Source organism: Takifugu rubripes, chromosome 18 (assembly GCF_901000725.2).
Source record: "Takifugu rubripes chromosome 18, fTakRub1.2, whole genome shotgun sequence".
Classification (NCBI taxonomy): domain Eukaryota; kingdom Metazoa; phylum Chordata; class Actinopteri; order Tetraodontiformes; family Tetraodontidae; genus Takifugu; species Takifugu rubripes.
This window is the reverse complement of record NC_042302.1, coordinates 8,907,931-8,927,093: the sequence shown is the minus strand read 5'-3', so window position 1 is coordinate 8,927,093 and position 19,163 is coordinate 8,907,931. Positions and strand designations below refer to the sequence as shown.

General features: G+C 48.5%; 1 protein-coding gene across 13 annotated transcripts in view; it reads left to right on the top strand.

The window, feature by feature from the left end:
• The window catches only part of sox5 (SRY-box transcription factor 5), a 148,680-nt gene that overhangs the window by 72,318 nt on the left and 57,199 nt on the right, over positions 1–19,163 (top strand). For 6 of the 13 annotated variants that reach the window (XM_029825250.1, XM_029825241.1, XM_011618714.2 and 3 more), the window contains exon 1: positions 12,548–12,769. The exons of 5 other annotated variants lie outside the window; for them this stretch is intronic. In XM_029825250.1, the coding sequence (XP_029681110.1) occupies positions 12,693–12,769 (77 nt within the window). In that variant the 5' untranslated portion in view covers positions 12,548–12,692. Of the gene's footprint in view, positions 1–12,546; positions 12,770–14,131; positions 14,631–19,163 lie in introns of those variants that run through there. 2 more of the 13 variants (XM_029825243.1, XM_029825249.1) reach the window with 2 other exon arrangements.

Here is a 19,163-nt window from a genome sequence, read left to right as displayed (position 1 = left end):
TCCCCAAACTCGTCGACGGGTCCGAATATCACACGTATCTTCTTCATCGTCGAGCCCACTTCCATGGCTCCAGATGCTTACGGGGAACCTCCACGCGCTCACACGTTATTCATCTTCTTCTGTTTTCATGCAATCTGCCGTTTCCAGTCTTGGAGTAATTAATGCTGCGTTGCTGACTTGACCAATCTTACAGCGCCTTTGCTATCAGAATAGTTGTTTTGTGCTTGGATGGATGGTATGGTGCCACGTAGCACGAAAGTGAACAGACATGACATCTAACGCGGCAGCTGCACGCGCTGTGATTAGGATCCAAAGAAACGCTGTTGCTACAATGAAACATGTTCCCTGGTAGAAAGCTCTGGGCTATTTCTGCTTTTGTACCCCACAAATGCTTTATACGCGTTTTATCTGTTAAGTGTTTGCGGCCAAGAACCTGTTTTTGGCTGAGAGTCCATTGATTTTTCTTTCTTTTTTTTTCTCGTCTCCTCGTCGGTCTTTTGAAAAGTTGGACCTAGATGGTTGGAAAGTTTCTCCATACCTGTGTCTGAGAGGGAAAAAAGCAACCAAACTTTAATCAAACAGCCCAAAATCCGTACAGATTCTGAAAGCGCATAGACAAGGTAATCTGTGTTGTTTAGGGACCGCGGCGTGCCCCGCGCGTCATTTATCTTGGTGGGGAGAAATTCCTCCCTGTTGTGTTTAATGTGTAGTCAAAGTGGAGAGGGCGCAACGCTACTCTCTAATTTTACATGTCATCTCTCTCCAAATCACTTCAAAGACGAGGGCCCTGCCAAAGATTTCCTCCCTTTTTTCTCCTTGCCTTTTCCTTTTTCTCTCCGCTTTCTCTTTCGCGCCTTTTCTTGCCCGCCGAGTTGCAGTCGCCGCCGCCGCTCGGCGCCAGGAAATCGCGGGCATCTAAACAGCAGCGCACAATGTCGTTAAAAAAAAAAAAAAAAGGCTCTAGAGTTTTACTTTCAGATGTCACTCCAACAGCACACATCTGCTACGTGCCGTGCATCTGCTCGGAGAGCCGGGAGCGCCGATTGAACTGGAGACAGAAAACATCCTCATTATCGCGGGCAACGAGCGAGCCGGGCTCCCCAACAACCCTTTTAATGCATTCACTCACTTAACTGCAGCCCGGTGTTGTGAATACGCACGCAGGGGAAAAAAGCGACAAGGGCAAGCAAACACATGCACGTGAACGTGACGGCGAACACACGGGCTAAAGTGCTAATCACCCCTGTGTGACGGACAATAGTCCTCCGCACACGTTGGGCTCCAAAGCCTCGTTCTGGTTGGTGCAAGTGCTGTTTTCTCCTAATAATGTTATGAGAGGACGATGATGAGCAAGAGTAGTTGAAGGTTTGTTGTACGTTTGTGGTCCGTTCCATCCTCCATTCTCAGGAGACAAACTTCACATTTGCTGGAAGGAATTTAGTTCACGAGACAACGTTCACGTGTTGAGACAGATTGCTGGGTCGTTTTGCAAAGGTTCCGTTATCATTCAGCGAAGTTTGCAGAGATGGTCAGCACCCAATATGATAAATATTCTCTGTTTGTTCCAGAAGTCTCTTTTGTTCTCGCTGCAGCTCTGCATCATCTCAGCTTGAGCGTCAGGTGTCTCGTTCAACAACAGTCAACGTTATTTGTATCGCCCACCATGAAAGACAAGACAAAAAGTCTTTGTTCTATACAAACGTTTTTCTAACTGACGAAACTTTTGCCACGAGCTCCGTTTAGGATTGAGAAAATGTTCCAGTTTTGGCAAACAGAGCAGAGATTTATTTGGGGGAATTTTCGTCTTCCCTTTGGCGGAGTGATACATTTTTATAAGAACGAATGAGTGACCTGATGAGTGACGCTGAGGGCAGCCAATCAGGTTGCAGTAAACAACTTACCTTTCCTCTGGCCCCGCCTCCTACCAGTACAAAGCCGTGTGTTGGCCTGCTCCGTGCTGTCCTTCCCTCCACAGAGCGGCGTTCAGCGGGCGACTGTAGACTCGTTTTCTAGCCCGCTGCCTGATGCAGCTGGCTTTACCCGTCACTGTGGCAACTGTTGCTAACGTCACACTTACACAGCCGCAATTCCAGGTCTGTTGTTGGTGTCAAACCGAGCCCTTCCGTGTCCACGGCGGTGGTGCTTCCTTTGACTCTCTGTTTAGCAATCACCCTGTTAGCTTTAAAAACACAGTGCGCTGATTTGCGGGTTTGTGTCTTTATCAAATCCACACGTTTGTGCAGCTAATGCGACTTATCTCTGTAGCGCTCGATCAATGCTTACTTGTTGCCCGGACGTCAGAGGCAGCGTCACGCACTTGCATGAAACCGTCACCAGCAGACAGAGGCCTATTATAGAGCGCAGGTTTGTTAAATGTTCCGACAAAGCTGCGGTCAGCAGAAGCAACACTGCCAAGTCATTAGCTCCAGAATGAGCTGAGGACGCTAACAGAGGGATCACAGCACAGGAGTCGTGTGTGTGTGAGCACGGGTCAAGGATGTCGACTTGGGCTGTATTTGAAATAACATAGAGGGGAGGGGCTTATTCTGATACTGCAGCCTTCCACCAGGGGGTGATCAGGGCACTCCACACATACATTGACAGATTTTACAATGTAAAAGTTACAGAAATAAGTCCCAGCATCAGTTTATGGTCCAAAAAAAGCTCGGTGTTTGTGCGCCCCGCTGGTCCGCACTTTTAAAGTAGGTGCGCTTGAATGTTTTTCTGCCTAATTACAGCCAGAGATTGATGTCAGAATAACTTATGAATACCAGACAAACAGTGCAACCAGCAAATTAGGCTTCACCTTATTGCCTTAAAGAGCATTCCACATCAAGAAGAGTGTGTTTTTTACTGATAAATTCAAATCTTTTTATGTAAATATTGTTCTATTTACATCACAAGTGAGAGGAGCAAGTCCCCGGGTAGACGGTTCATAAAGTAAGGTGAAGGCAGATGAGAATCAGAACCTCTGGACGGGTTAAGTGATTAGATTCCTGCTCCGACATGTGTTGTGAGTGTGTGTGTGTGTGTGTGTGTGTGTGTGTGTGCGTGTGTGTGTGTGTGTGTGTGTGAGTGAGTGTGTGTCGGTGTCCGCTGTCTAATGACTGTGCTGTCTGCTGAGAATGGAACACAGAAGGGAATTAGTCGTCATTGCATATCAAAGGCTTAACCATTAGAGACATGGGGTAGGGTCTTCTTAATGAGAGGGGGTACCGGTGTGTGTGTGTGGGGGGGTGTTTGTGTGTGTTTGGGTCAAAGTTAGTGCGTTTTCAGACACACAGACACTCCATATTGTGGGGTTAACAAAGGTAAGAATGAAAAGATATCGGTACACTTATGAAGTGGTTCATGGAAGTTTGTATGTTTAGAATATTTAAACGTCAATGAGAAGATGTGAGATGTCGTCAAAGTCAGGACGAGGAGTTCCGTGCTGCCAGGCCCCTCTGGCAGGCCTCGCCATGCCTCGCTGTGTGGCACAGCGTGGGCAGAGGTGCCAGGGCTTTGTATGGAACGCTACATCCGTGCCAGGAATTGCACGTATGCGCTGTAAACCCTGGCCTGCAGATCTCACCCACCGCACTCGTCTACGCAGACGTCCACCCCCTTAGATCGGCCCCGGGACGCCTCTTTACATTTAACTCCCCTTTTTTCTTCTATACGTACAATATATGTGTGTGTGTTTGTGCATGATTGGCGATGCCCTCTGTGCCATCTGCAGCAACCCACCCTCACCACCCCCACTTATCTCCCACTCTTCCCACTTGTCACAAGGGTGGGCTTAACCATCTGCGTGCCAGTGTGTTCCCACAGTGAGGAGAGGGGGGTCTCTGCGGTCATGGCGGCGGTGACGGAGGTTGCATCAACAGACCCATAATAAAAGCAGAGCGCTGAAGATTTGTGACCCAAACTAAGAATTAACCAGCAGAACTCGTGCTCGTGCATATGAGAGCGTCAGACGTCAGCAGTCGGGGTTTGGAGTGCCCACACATTTAGAAATACCTCTTTTATTGAACAAATAAAGGATCACAAAAGGTAAAAAAGAAAGAAAAGCTTTGGCTTTCATTTTGAAAGTGTGTGCAGTCTACACAGAGCCCCGCATGGACCTGCACCTCCTGCCCAGAAGGTTTGAAATTTGGCCTTCTTTAATTGAGTTCTTCTCGGACCGCTGGTGCAGACTAAACAAGCAGATCATCTGAACGGAGGGGTCTCGTGTTTCCCCGCGAAGCTCTGTTGCAGATGTCTGTGGTGTGAAACCAAACCTGAACAATGGGCGCCATTATTGTTCCGACTGCTCCAGAACACATGTGATTTTCACTTGAAATAAACAAGAGAGGAACGTTTTTGGCACCAGCTCTTATGAGAACCCTGAAAGAAGGCGGAGCTTCACGCCACTGTTGAGAAAAGGTGAGAAAAAGGCTGAAATCAGGGGGTCACTTTATACTCTTGATTGATTCCTCTACCTTTACGAGAGGAAGGTGGGCGTGGCTAAACATGTTCATTACCTGCCCCCACGTTAGACCCCCCATCAATGGTGGATTTACTTAGAGAAGTTATGAAAGAGCGCGTTTCTCCAGAGATCTAATCAGAGGCATTGAAGATACTGCAACCTTTGTGGTGGATCAGACCGACGTTTCCTGCTCGCGTCTCCCGTGTCACGATTACCGCTACACATAATCGGCCCACTGCGGCGGCGCTCGGAGTCGTCCAGCGGTAGTTTCCTGGTCCCTGGTCAAACTACGGCCGCACAAATGGACATCTGAGCTGAGCACGCATTGAAATGTGATGTAAAGGACTTCCATGGGAAGGTGGCGGCTCGTGGCTTGGTAATGAGGGTGTGTGGGCGTGCGCTGCATGCTGCTTAACTGGCTTGTAAGATGTTTCGGAAGCTCGCCACATGTGGAGTGGCCACAGGCCAGCTGGCTAGTAGCCTTAAACCTCAGGCAAGCCCCTTTTTCCACTTAGTTCTTTTCATTTTCGCGACTTCATTAGTAGCTTTATATTCCTTATCTCAATTTACCAATTTCCCTCCCGCCATCAGACGCCTCGCAAAGATGCGCCGTCGCACTTGTGCGACAATTCTGCAAAAACAAACAACTCTTCTTCGCGCGCAGACACACACTTGTGCAGCCATTGTTTTTCCAACGCGCACGGCCTTGACGATGAAAGAGGATGACTGAAGAACTCCAAAGAATCGGAACCTCACACCCAGCCTTCTTATAAGATAAGATTAGATTTATTTCACCAGCTGCGACATAGAAAATGAAAGTGGATTATTTAGTCCAAAAAAATGCCAGAATTAAATTAAAACTAGTGGGCGTTATTGTTAAGCGTGGAACAGAGGGGGCTTAAATATATAGGCTCAGCATAGCCCCCAGGCTGTGGATAGCACAAGCTCCTTTCCTCTTGTTTTTGCAATGGACTTAAAAACACACAGAAACAGCCTTCCAGGACCACAAAGCCTGTGTAGAAAATCAGAATATGGTTTCCTCTTCACTCCTGCGCGCTCCCTCGCTCGCCCGCTCCCTTTCTCTTCCCCCCCCCCCCCCCTCCCTCAGAGCAAGTACAAGGGGGGCTGCCAGCGCGCATCAATCCAAGGTTGAGCTTGTGTCTTGACAGTGGAGATTCACAAAGTGCAGAGATTTGGTGCATAAACATGCGCGCGAGTGAGGCTGTAGGAGCGGCGCCAAATCCCCCCATTCAGCCCGCGACCAGTGGAGGCAACATCTTGACAGCTTTGAGAGAGAAGAAACAAGAAGTGGGGAGAGCGCGATAGAAGATAGAGATGAAAAGCTGGAGCTTGAACATCATCTCCCGAGGATGAAGGACGGCGATAATCTGTTCCTAAGAAGTCCACTTAGTCCTGACACCAGCAGGCAAACTGCACTTTTGGTCCCTGGCTGTCGACGCTTCCACACGTGCACTTTCCCTGTGGACTCACTTCACTTCCAGCTGCAAATATTCAGTCATCGTTTGTAGTTGACGTTTGATCTTATCAGCCGATTTAAGCTGTGAAGGAGCGTTTTAGAGAAGAGTTTGAGATGTTTTTCTCGGTTCTCAGTGCCGATCGTTAAGACCCTTGAAACAACGGCCTTCGTTTGTCACCCATCGGTAATCATGTTAGCATCACTCTGATGATCACCATGCTCCGCTCTTCCCTCTCAAGGATGTCAGTTGCGCCCCTCGCGGGCGTCCGGGGCATCGCCACCAATGATGCGTCTAATCAAGGACAGGAGAGCACGGAGGAAAACACAAAAAAGTGCGTTGAACTTCTCCCTAAAACCAGCTGAGGCTCAGCCAATGATTGACATGTATAATGAGAAGATCCCTGAACATGCTGGAGTGCGTCTGAAACACGCTCGCCTGTCATGTTTGCTGTAGTCTCATATGGATACACAGGTGGGTGCCTGGTGGAGCATGAAAAGCCTTGATACTCAGCCACCGCTCGCGAACACCCGACCAGCAGATGCCCTCCACCCCTGATTGATTTTAGTCTGTCAACTCTTCTACGCTGCTGGTTGGTAAAGGGAGATTAAGAGTTCAAGGAAATCCTCTCCTGTCGGGGAGACACACCATTGTCTTCACTTTTTATTTGTTTTGTGCAGGACTGTGTTTGTTTGTGCTCATATGTGGTTTCAAACGTCTGGATCTGTCGTCGTTCGCAGTCAATCATTCACTTTTTATTTATCTTCCCAGGCTGGTCTTTCATTAACCCGGCTCTGACACAGACTCTCTTTCATTCACTTCTTGCATTGTCCTCTGGAGCCACTCGCTCTCTCCCAGCACTAAAGATTAGGAATAAATAAGTGACACCAGAAACAAGTCTATTTTCTCTCAACGTAATTAACCGACTCGATGTTTTCAAGGAGACGAGGAGGGAGGAAAAAACGCCAGTTAATTAGGATTGAGTTAAATTTTTTTCTCTGAAAGCATAGATCGTTAATTAATGTTCCACGCAGCCATTGTCTGAGAAGAAAACAGCTTTGTTTACAGTCTAACCTCTGCATCGAATGTTAGCATGGTGCTAGCCGGGCGAGCACAGCGGGAATGCTTCAGACTGGGCCGTCCAGATAAAAAGTCCGTCATGTGAGACGAGACGCTCGTCTCAACGAGCAGACTCGCTTTTGAGTTTCCAGCTGTTGGAACAATTTGAAGGATCTGAGAGTTCTTTTAGGTGCGGTTATGCTTGAATTTTTGACTTGGATCGGTCAACAGTTTCGTGCTGCCGTGAAACCTGTGAAAAGGGACGTGATCTTCAGTCCCTCTCTTTGGCATCGACAGACACGTCCAGGTCAAATGTGACTAACCTGATAAACTAACCCCTTTATGAATTCATTGAAAAGATCAGCAGGAAGGGGAGTAAAAGGTCAACCTCACTGTCTTAAAATAATAATAAAATAATGACTTATAAAATAGTAATAAAATAACTTTTATATGGTAACTCAAGACACTGTGACACAAATTTGTTTCGGCTTGAATTTGGATTTTTGGGTGACTTCTTGGAAATGTGCTGTCAGCAGAGATGTGCGGACACGTGGCTCCATTTAAGAGTCACATGTGTGACACATCAGAATCCAGAGCTAAAAGTTTGTGATCAAGGGCGCTCTTTCACTTTAAGCTAACACAGTGTGCTAACTGGATGTGATGTCAACATTTCCTCTAATTGCTGCTGGAACAGCCGCCAAAACCACACTACCAACATGTTGCAATGAGGACACCTTTTGAGATATCCTGGCCAGTTGGACACCCTCAGAGACGCTGGGACGCCGACGCTCAGAGGAAACGGCCTCCCGAGGCATCCTGCAGTAGGCAAAACTATTAAAACCACACCAGCACTCAGACAACCCAATCATCTGTGGTATTAGATCGGTCCAAACCTCACACCCCCACCCCCACCCTTCAAGATTCTTATCACCTGCTGCTTCTGTTAGAATCACAGGAAGTCAACGACTGCTGCTTTCCTCTCGCAGTGTCTTGATGCAATCAGTTACCCCCCCCCACACACACACACACACTCTCATTCATATGTCATCGTGTTCAGTGTATTATTTTAAACAGTAGGTTTTTAGGTTCCCGTGTCACGATTGCTCGTCACAAGCAGTTACCTGAGCAGTGAACTGGATGAAGCCGGATCCACTGGATCCCTCATGCAGAGCTCATATCTGCTGTAGCTAAAACATGACGCTCCCTTTCTGAAGAGGATCGGCTGCAACCGGAGCAGCTTCCGCTTTAACTCCATCTCTTTTCCTTGTTTGATTTATAACATTGCTGTCGTGTGTCCGTAACCACAGCGTAGAGACGGAAGTGGAGGAAGGAGTTCCTTGTAAGACAACACGCCCACGTGTGAGTGCAGGAGAGGTGTGTGTGTGTCTGTGTGTGTGTGAAGGTGGCCTGAACCCCTGTCTGCACTAAGAGTTCTCTGGCAGCACGAGATAGCGGCTCTATCTTAATGGCTTCTGCCGCCTGCCACTCAGACTTCAGACGGGGTCCTCGGCGTGCACGTGTCGCCCCACGATAACGCCACTTCACAGGGGCTCGCACCTCTCCACACCGGCCTCCGCTCTCTTGAGCGCGGCAGCGGCAGAAAGAGAGGAGGAGATGCTTCAGATACTGAGATGAGCTCTGGCTGGAAAGGGAAGCAGGCGTTCCAGCAGCGAGTCGTATTCTTAGATCCCAAATTGTTGATCCTATTAGATCGTAATAAGATCTGTTTATGCGAGATGCCGCAGCACATTCTGCATTTGTTTTCAGCCGGATTTGAAGCCCCTTCAGTCAGTCGGCTCCATGAGCCGTCGGCCTGCTTTTTAACGTCAAACTTTGTCGTCTCCGATCTCGCTCTTCCGTCAAACCCTCGGGTCCTCATCCAGAGTGTGTGTCCTGCCTCCGCTGGGGGAAATGTGCAGGTTGTGGGTGTCGCTTCTTGCTTTTGGGGTTGTTTACTGCCAGTCTCTGGTTGCCCCCGCTCATGGTCGGCCCCTAATGGCCCACAGCTGTCAGGGTCCTGACGTATTGTAATGGACCTTTCTCTCTGTGTGTGTGTGTGTGTGTGTGTGTGTGTGTGTGTGTGTGTGTGTGTTTCCCACTTGTCTTGACTACTGTTGTGTTTTTGCTGCGTATGCATGGAAACAATATTTCTGGAGTGTTTGTGTCTCTGTGTGTTTTGTCCTTGTGCAAGCTGCTCTGTGATACCTCCCCCTCTGTCGTTCTAAAAACACAGCTAAGATTATGAACCTGCGAATTACTTAACAAGCCTCTATTGTTTTGGTCCCCTCAGATTTTCTTGTTCTTTCCCTCCAACACGCCGCGGCGGCCTTGCTCATTCACACACAGTTTTATAGGTGGATGACTTGCTTAAGAGCCTCGGTCTCTCGCTTATTCTATCTTTTAATTTAAATCTTCTGTTTTCCGAACGGGATCTGAGGCAGAAGAGCCTTGAGCGACGGATGGCACTTCATACCTTTATTGTTGTGCTTTTGCCTCATCGCCCACATCGACCGATGGATCCATTGTGGTGTCACAAGTCATCGAAGTCCACAGAAAAGTCCCAAGGACATGCGTTGGCCATTTTCATTGTGCGGGCGACAATAGCATCTGCTCACGACACGACACAGGAGAACACGCGGCTCCTCGCCATCCCCTCCGCCGCGGCTCTCAGATGGAAGGGCGTGCCCAGGTCAGCGCCACTCGGTGACTGCCGCGTCAGCCGCATAATGGCGAAATTAAGTTTCTGTAATGCACAAATGAGGTTATCATTGGTTTTGCAGCTGCTTACGGGGTCAAGGAGAGATGCCGTTTCCAATCGCAGCTCAATTTGTTGTGGAATGTGATTAGATTTGGCCCTGCCAGTCTATTCTGTCCATTTGACCATGAATTAGATTAGGTAAATTGAAAGCTAATGCTACTGATTGTTGTTGGCACTGACATATTCGTATTGCTTTCTTATAGAGAGCACGTGGACGGAACATGTACTCGGGCTCCTTCACATATACCAAGCTTAAAGGAGAGAATACCTGCATTTTGGAAAGCAAATACGCAGCATTTATTTTGAGGGGCTGGAGGCTCATGCTGGTCGCTGGTTCGATTCCCTGCGTTACAGAGGGTGAACAGGTGAAAAGCTGCTCTGTAGGATGGTTACTGTCATAAAATGAGGCTGTGGCCCCTCAGGACCCTTTGATGTGATGGAAAAATCCAAAATGAGAGCCCCATAAGATAACAACCCCAAGGAGGGTGAAAGTGTCTGATGTTTGACAGCAAGCAGAACTTATTTTAGGATTTTATGACCAACATTAGAATCAAATTCTGGAATGTGAGAAATATTTTCAGCATAAAGTCAGATTTCTGAGCAAGTGAGACTCAATTTTCCATGTGGTCATAATTATCAAGCTTTTCTGATCAGAATCAATGATTTGGTTTGAGTTTAGCTCTGCTGCAGCATGTCAGAGAGACAGAGTTTTTCCTCACAAATAACATTAGGATGTCCCATGATGTCAGTCCAAGTTGATTTCCCAGGATAATGACAGATTCACTTCTGCTACTTGTTGCGTTTGGAGGGGGGGAAAAAGGAAAGAAATCCCCATGATGGAAGCAGACAATGAACAATGAATCAGAGCGATTTAGATTTGAATATTTCCGCATTAATTTGCAGAAAGCAGCAAATGTTGTGCTGCATGTGATCATTGTGGGCGCCCTCATAAAGGAGGGGTCACTTAAATGTTCTTATTTTATGTCCTCCCTTCATTAGATTCATCACAAACATGCTCAGACTCCCAAGGACCCAGTGTGCTGTTGTACTCTGTGTGTGTGTGTGTGTGTGTGTGTGTGTGTGAGAGAGAGAGAGGCTGAGATAGAGATTGTTTCCTGCATGTGTGTGTGTGCGTGTGTGTGTTAAAGTATCACAGAAGTGGCAGTCTGTCAGCTCTGCTTTCCTCCGCGCTCTCCAAACAATAGCTGGATTGGCCTTATGTGTGACATGTAGACCACACACCCCTAATAGTGAGTGACGGCACTAAGGGCTGAAAGCAGCATGCAGCACACACACACACACACACACACACACACACACACACACACACACACACACACACACACACACACACACGCTCACCTGAGAGCACAATAGATGGTGGTGATTCGTAAAGGTTCCAGCCAGTTATTGTGAGCTGCAGCGTGTGCTCGTCCAGGCGTGTGTGCGTCAGCATATGTTCTGAAGGTGTTCAGCTGCTTTCCTTGAAGCAAACTGCTCCATGTCACCGATCCAAGTGTCTGGTTCCCTCCGCATCACGACAAAGCAGGTATAGAAAGTATTTGATGGCCCAAAGCTTTGCCTTCGGGGCTCATCTGTGGTCTTGTTCTGCAGATTTGGGCTTATTACCATTCAAAAACCTTCTTAAAACACACATCCAATTATAAAAAATGACTTTTTTTCTGCTCCCGAGACCCCTCAGGTTAAGCAACACAGCTCGCGGCGTCCGGAACACGGAGTGAAAAAGCGCTTCCGTCTTTGTCCGGCCTGAGAACGCTGCCGACCACCGGCCGCTGCGACGCATCGGGCTGCACGGCGTTGCGTTTGAGCTCGGCCGTAATTTAATAAGCGCTGTCATTACCTGCCTCATTTGTAATAGAATTACTGCATTTGTCACAAGCTTCGGCGCTGGAACACTTAAAATATGAGATAACCGGGTTTGAATGTCCGTTATGAAACATCAGTATTGTAATAGAGGGTTCATCTGAGTGCAGCGTACTCGCCTCACACTGTCTAAACTAACTTTGAACTCCATCCCAGCACACGGCGGGGGGGTTATTATCAGGGGTCATCAGCGGTTCGGATGCTGCTGCCGGTTATTCCAGGTTTGGATTCAGGCACTTTTGTGCCGAATTGGTTGCGTTTTGTGAGGAATTCCTCATCCTGGCGGCCTCAAACGCTACGTCCGCAGCGTCCGGGCAGTTGGGACACATTTGGGGGTAATTAGCGCTGCTGATTGCGAAAGTCCCAACCTGCGAGGACGGTTTTGCCCTTTGTCTCTCCGCGCTGCGACGCAGCGTCTGCAGCGCCGCAACTCCGCCAGTTACACGTTCCTCTCGCTCACACGGCGCCGCAGATGTGGCGATCTTTGTCCACCCTGTTTTACATGTGGTTCGCATTTTCTTTGGCAGTTCCTTTTCTTATAATTACACAAGTGCTTTAATTAGACTTATCAGTGCGTCTGTGTGAACTGTCTGTGTGAACTGCTGTGTGTGTGTGTGTGTGTGCGTGTGTGTGTGTGTGTATGTGTGTGTGTGTGATAGAGAGAGACGGACTTGAGGAGGGGGCAGCACTGATGTGCATTTGCGCTCATGGAGTGATGAGCCCTGTGGTCAAATGGCCCCTCCCCTTTACACAAACGCGGGCACACACACACACACAACATAGACACAACATAGACACACACGCGCGGGGCGAGAGAGGCTGGCCCTTTAAGAGCTGAGCCCAGATCTCACAGCTTACAGGGAGGGAGGGAGAAGAGGAGGGACACAGGCGGCGAGGGAGGGTGTTAGGCTGAAAGTGTGTGAGTAGAGAGACAGACAGGAAAACAGTGAGAGAGAGAGAAAGAGAGAGAGAATCAGCAGTGTGTGAGAGAGGTTGAAGGATCACTGCTATCCCGTCTTGTTTTGGGAGACTAACCTTGTTCATCTGAGCACTGTGGGACTGTTTTATGTTGTTGTTGTCGAGAGAGACGGACACTTACTCCAGCATGCTCACTGAGCCTGAGCTACCTCAGGAGTGTAACAGGTATGTGACACTTTCTCTCTCAGCGCACACATTCACACACGGATGACAAGAGACGGAGGACGGGACGGTGCGGGACAGAGACCAGGAGGGGATGTTTAAAGTGGAAAAGGCACGGGTGTGAGGACGAGTCGTTCTCTGTGTGTGTGTCTGTGTGTGTGTGTGTGTGAGAAGCATGTGAATTGTCTTGGCAATTTGACGGAGTTTTTGGCAGAAGAGAGAGAGAGTGTGTGTGTGTGCTTCTGTGTGTGTGTGTGTGTGTGTGAGGGAGAGCGAGAAGGATGTTAAGGAGAGTTGCTGATTGACTTATTTTCTTTTTGTGACGGAACTGCATGCAAAGTTTGGATAGAACGGACTGTGTGTGAGTGTGTGTAGATGTGTGTGTGATGTGTTTGTGTGTGTGTGTGTGTTTTTGCGCGCAGCCCAGCAATAGCAGAGCAGAATCTCCCACGTCTCCGACTGCCTGAATGAAGTTGTTGATTCCCATCCAAACTTCCACAGATAAACTTAAACCCTTGTGTGTGTGTGTATGTGTGCATGCGTGGGTGTGTGTGTGTGTGTGTGTGTGTGTGTGTGTGTGTGTGTGTGCGTGTGTGTGTGTGTGTGTATGCATGTTTCAAAGTCCTCACCATCTCATCACTACTCACCACAACTTTATTTACTTCTGCTTTATCAGCTATTAATACAGCAAGACTGTTTTGTCCTTCACAGCCTCACACATTGAAGTACTTTTTCTTATTTTTAAGACTAAAACGTCAAAAAAAATAAGAGTCTACCAACGCAAAGCTTTTTTTTCTCTACGCTGGTTGGAAATGTTTACACGCTCCGCCACCCTCGTCTCAGAAAACGTACTTATAGTTGCAGTCTTAATCCAAATTCAACACATGCAAACCCTGGGTAATCCTATTGTCACTTTGCGTGTTGTTGTGTGTTTTTTTTATGCTAATATTAATCTGACTGCTCTGATGTTTGTGCAGGCCTGCTTCATTTCGGGGTGTCAGCCCTCTAACCTTGCCCTGTACCAACACTGTCAACGCTGCTTTCTGCCTGCACTATAATAGCTGTTTGATGCTTAATGCTCTAACTGACAGATTGTGTTATAATACCCAGTATTTTAATACTCACACACACACTCGCCTCTCTCTGCCGCCGCCTGCTTGACTTTTATTGCATTAAAGTAGCTCTCTGTTTTGCCCGATGAAACTAATCTTTTGTTCCGAGATAAACTGGGGTCGCGGGGGGGGTGGGATGGGGGATTTCAGGAGCCTCGTTGAATTAAAAACACATTTAGATGTGGCAAAAAATGTGTTTTTAATAAATCGTTCAATCCGGCAAAGTGGTCGCGCTGGGGTGGGGGGGCGAGATAACAACGGCGAGGAGGAATTAAAAATTTAAAGGATTACACAGAAAAGCAGAATGTATGGAGATAAATGCAGGGATTACAATGACTTAGGAGAGGAGCGCTTAAAACTCCTGCTTTCCAGTAATGCACTCCATCACTGTGACCATGTGTGTGTTCATGCGTGTGAGTGTGTGCGTGTGTTAGCATGAGAAGGGTATCTCGCTTCGGTGTTGTTTCGTGGGTGTGCGAAGCGGTCGTCTCTCAGCGGAGCAGAAAGTGTGAGTGCGTGTGTGTGTGTGTGTGTGTGTGAAGGCGTGTGTGTGCGCTTCGGTCCTGGCGGTTGCGATGCGCTCCACTTCGGCGTCTCTGTAAGTGTCCGCTTCATCATCTCCTCACACGTCCTCCTCTTTGACTGACTTCCTTCTCTTCCTCTTCAACGCGTCGATGCTTCTGAGGCTGACGATGAAGAGTTTGTCAGAGTTTTTAAACCAGAGGTGAACGGGAATATTACCGAGTTTAGAGGTGAGGAATGACCGGATTACTTGTTGATTGTGAGTTGGGATCGGGGGGGGGGGGGGTTGAATTCGTCTTTGCTTAATAACCTTGGTGTGTTTTTATTATTTTTCATCAGCTTAAATGTTCGCGACCGCCTTTTTCCCTCTTTAAGCGCTCCGCCATGTGTGCAAATTTCCATTTGAAGCCGAAAATAACGGACGCCTATGCTAACACGGCCTCATCTGTTCGCACAAACAGAGAGTCAAACGCCAAAATCAACTTAAACAGAGGAGAAGCGGAGGGGGGACAGAGGGGGGGTGATCGAGCGGTGAGACCGGTAGAGGAGTGATGGAGTCAAACTGACACATTCCTCCGCCGATGGACAGAAGATGGAGTAGAAGAAGAAGATGTGGGGTCACAGGGAAGTGCGAGTGACTGGGATTAGGTGGGGGGGCAGGGGAGGATTTTCACACCCCTGCATTTGTCCCCTGAGTTTATTGGTGTGTGTGTGTGTGTGTGTGTGTGTGACATGAGTTACTTCAGCCTGAAACGTTATAACCGCGGTTACAATAAAATTCTTATTTCAATTAAATCAGAGGTTTAACTTGTCAGTTTTTAGGATTTTACTGCTTCATAATAACTGACTCTAAAACATGTTAAAACGCGCGCGAGTGGAAACTCTGCTTCGTGGACCAACTTTGGGGTGAAATGAGATCTCCGTACGTGCGCTCTCGGTGATGCTGCTCCGGTGTTTCCCTGCTTCCTTTACAAGGGTGACATTAAAGTTTTGTGTGTGAGGCAACGGCGAGAGTGTGTGTGTGTGTGTGTGTGTGTGTGTGTGTGTGTGTGTGTGTGTGTGTGTGTGTGTGTGTGTGTGTGAAGGGAGAGAAAGAGTGGAGTAATTGAGTAGAGTGTCCGTGCTCTGTAAACTAATGCGCCGTTCTGCCCCCTCTTCCCCTGTGGCCCTGTCCCACCCCTCCCCTCCCTCCCCGCCCCCCCCCCCCTCGGACTGGGGGCCATTGTCTGGGCCATATTGTCTGTCCCCGGAGAGCCTTGATAACCGTGTCTCCATCCATGGAGTGAGAGCGCAGGGGAAAAAAAGGAAGAAAGAACGACAGACAGAAAAATGCCAGAGGAGAATGCTAAAGCCCCCCCACCGCTGTCTCCCCCCACTTCCTCCCCAGCTCCCTCCTCACCCACTTTTTCTTCCCCCAACCACGACCTCCCACCTCAGTGTGGTCACCTGACCCTCGGCGACAGCCAACAGAAGAAAGGGAAAGTGGAGGATTTGCTTTATCGATGGTTATTGATCGGAAAGAGAGAGATGGAGGGATGAGAGGAGAGGAGAGAAGGAGCGCCCCAGGATAACCGGGGTCTGGTCGGATGACAGGAGGTCAGAGGGCAGGGGCCACAGGGCCGTCAATAACACAGGAGAACCTCAGTGGCGCGCAGGCGTGCGCACGTACGTCTGTGGATGATTCAACTCTCCTGACTCCATCTTCCTGTTTTTCATCTTTTTTACCACTTCATACACCTCCTCCACCATCCATCAGTCCATGAGCTTGTCTTACATTAATCACACACACACACACACACACACACGCGCGCGCGCGCTGTTTACCATTTTTATAACCTACAATAGCAGACAGTGTTAGAGGCTCGGCGCTCCCTCCCATAGAGCCACAATGAGACCTCTGTGTGTCCAGGTAATGAGAGAGAAAAAAGGAGGAGAAGAGAGGGATGTGGTGGTGGGGGGGTCACAGGGAAAGAGAAGGATACCATTTGGGCTGAGGTGAGAGTGTGTGGAAGGAAAGAAAGAGGCCAGCTGGGAGAGTGTGTGTGTGAGACGGAGAGAGAGTATTTTCTTTGCTGTCATTTATGCGAGTGTGTGTGCGTGTGTGTGTGTGTGTGTGTGTGTGTGTTTTGCTGGGCCAGGCCAAGTCGCTGACAGCGAGACAAATGCTCTGACTCCTTTATGGATTGCTTAACAAATGCAGCACAAATAGTGTCCTGGCACAACAATGGAAAAACACCGTCCCTCGCTCAATAAACATTATGCAGCGTCTCCCCTCTCCAGGGGAGCGGGGCCGCCATCCACCGGATGCTCTTTTCCTCTCTCGCTCCGTCTCTTTCGCTTCCACCTCTCCCCCCTTTTCTGTCACGGCTCTCGGAACGTTCCCACCAGCCTGACCTGGAGAAGACGGGGTCAGGAGAACCGTTCTTCAGGTCCTCCTCAAAAATGCTGCTACCACACTGTCAAAGTGCTTCTGCGCTCGTGGTCCATTTTTGGAAGTCAGAAGGTGAATAAAATAGCTTTTTCTTTTGAATATTTTCCCGGAAAAAGCTCTAGTTTTTCCTCGGAAAGCCGCCGTCATTTAAATGTAATTAAAATCAAGCTTGTAAAAAGGCAGAATCACAATTTATTGTATTACTTTACTCAAAAATGTATATATTTCTAATATTTTCATGATGAAGTCCTCACTTTTACTCAGTTATAGATGGATTTTACTGAAATCATTTAGGATGGATGGATAGATGGATAGATAAATGGATGGAGGAATGGAGCATTTTTGTTTTTCCTCCGTCTCTCTTTGACCTTTATCATTCCTGCTAAATGTCAGCGACGATCACGTCTGGTGACTCAGTGTAAAGACATAAATAAGGCTTAAAAGAGGAGAAGAAAGTGGTGGGGAGAAAAAAAGAGGCCAGGAAAGTATGTGGAGCGATGCCGCGCTGGTGACTTCAGTTATTCTTTGGGTGGATGGATGGTCGAGAGAGGCAGACAGACAGAGAGAGAGAGAGGTCCCAGAGGCCATATGAGTTAGCCCCCTAAATACTCAAACACAAATACACAAAGCATGACTGTCTCTTCTGTGTGTGTGTATGTGAGTGTGTGTGTGTGTGTGTGTGTGTGTGTGTGTGTGTGTGTGTGTGTGTGTGTGAGAGTGTGATTAACAGCAATGACATTAGGTTGTGCTTTTGCCTTTTGTGGTTAAGCTGGACAGGAAACACGGTCCGGGCCGTCGGCCGCCAAATTAGTGCACCTCACAGAGGATGCTTTGTGTGTGTGTGTGTGTGTGTGTGTGTGTGTGTGTGTGTGTGTGTAAGGGTGTGCCTGTGCGAGCATACGCAGACAGAAGCCGCTTCACACACACTGTTGGGGGAAAGCAAAAAAAAAGTCTCCTTCGTGTATTTGCGAAGCATTTTAGCTGGACGGTGCGGAGCAGAACATTCAGATTCCCTGATGCTAACTTTGGAAATAGACGGTGAGCAGCATGTGATTGGACACTTCATCTGTGTGGGAATACCAGACGGATAAAAATAGGTGCCACTTTGCTGCGCCGCCGTTTGAGGAAGGGGCTTCATTGACTTCAGGTTAATCCTCATCCCCCTCTCCACTGCTGCCCCCCCGTCCCACCGTTCAGCCTATAAATAGATATTAGGCAATATCCTTAAGTGTCTGCTCAGGGATGGAAGGGGGAGGGAGGGAGGGAGGGACATTCTTACAAACAGCTGATTGTGTTAAGGGGGAACAGTAAGTAAGACAACACCGGGTGAGGGGGGGAAGAGGGGCAGGAAGAAAGGGAAAGGGAGAGAATGGGGGGGCCTTAACGTTAAAATAAGTCCAGGAGTGTGTGACAGCGAGATAGAGACGGCGAAGGACCAGGTGCGGGGTGCTGGGGGGGGGCGGGGGGCAGCAAAGCAAGTGATAGTCTGACACGGAGGGAAACATTTGTTTAAATTCCCACCTGAGGTGTCACGGGGACGTAAATGTTGCGCCGGGCTCCTTGGTGGCAAAATGCCCCCGGGCGCCTTATCTGAAAGGCGCATTCCGCTCAACTATTTTGACGCTCCCCTCCAGTCGCCTCTGAGAGGAATTTCAAAGATCCACACAAGCAGAGTTCCACTTGAGTGACAGGCAGCCGGGTCTTAGCAGGCGCGAGGTGGCAAATAAAAAAGGCAATAAAACGCACCCCGAAATGTCAGTTGGACCAGAGACGGCTTCACAGAATTAGCCTGTGTGTGTGTGTGTGTGTGTGTGTGTGTGTCTGGTGATTGAAATAATGGGTTGAAGAGGCTAAACGCACACATACTCAAGCACACATTTATATGCTGAAGCGTGCACGCTCTCCTGTGGAATTCTCTAGAGGAGGCTCCCACGCTCCCGAAAGCTCGTTCTGAGCAGAGGAGTTAACAAGCGCAGTTAGCACCGCGATAGCGTTAGCAGCCAGACACACACGGTGCGGAAGCTGTGTGTGTGTGTGTGTGTGTGTGTGTGTCGAGCGAGCGAGCGATCGCCTGTGACATTTCTGCAATGGCCGCTTTGTCTTTAACCCCCCCCCAAAGGAACTGAAATGAATCTTTCACTCAGTTGGTTTCATTTGCTGTTAGTGGTTTTTGAGATATTTCATTGCGTGTTTGTAAGCCCGCTGTGTGTGTTTAAACACTTGCATGCGGGCGGCTAAAAGCGCTGGTGACACGCCAACATGAAATGGACGCGTTGATCATAGTAAAGGGGGGCCAAAAGGCCGTTAACCACCGCTGATGGCGATTATTCGG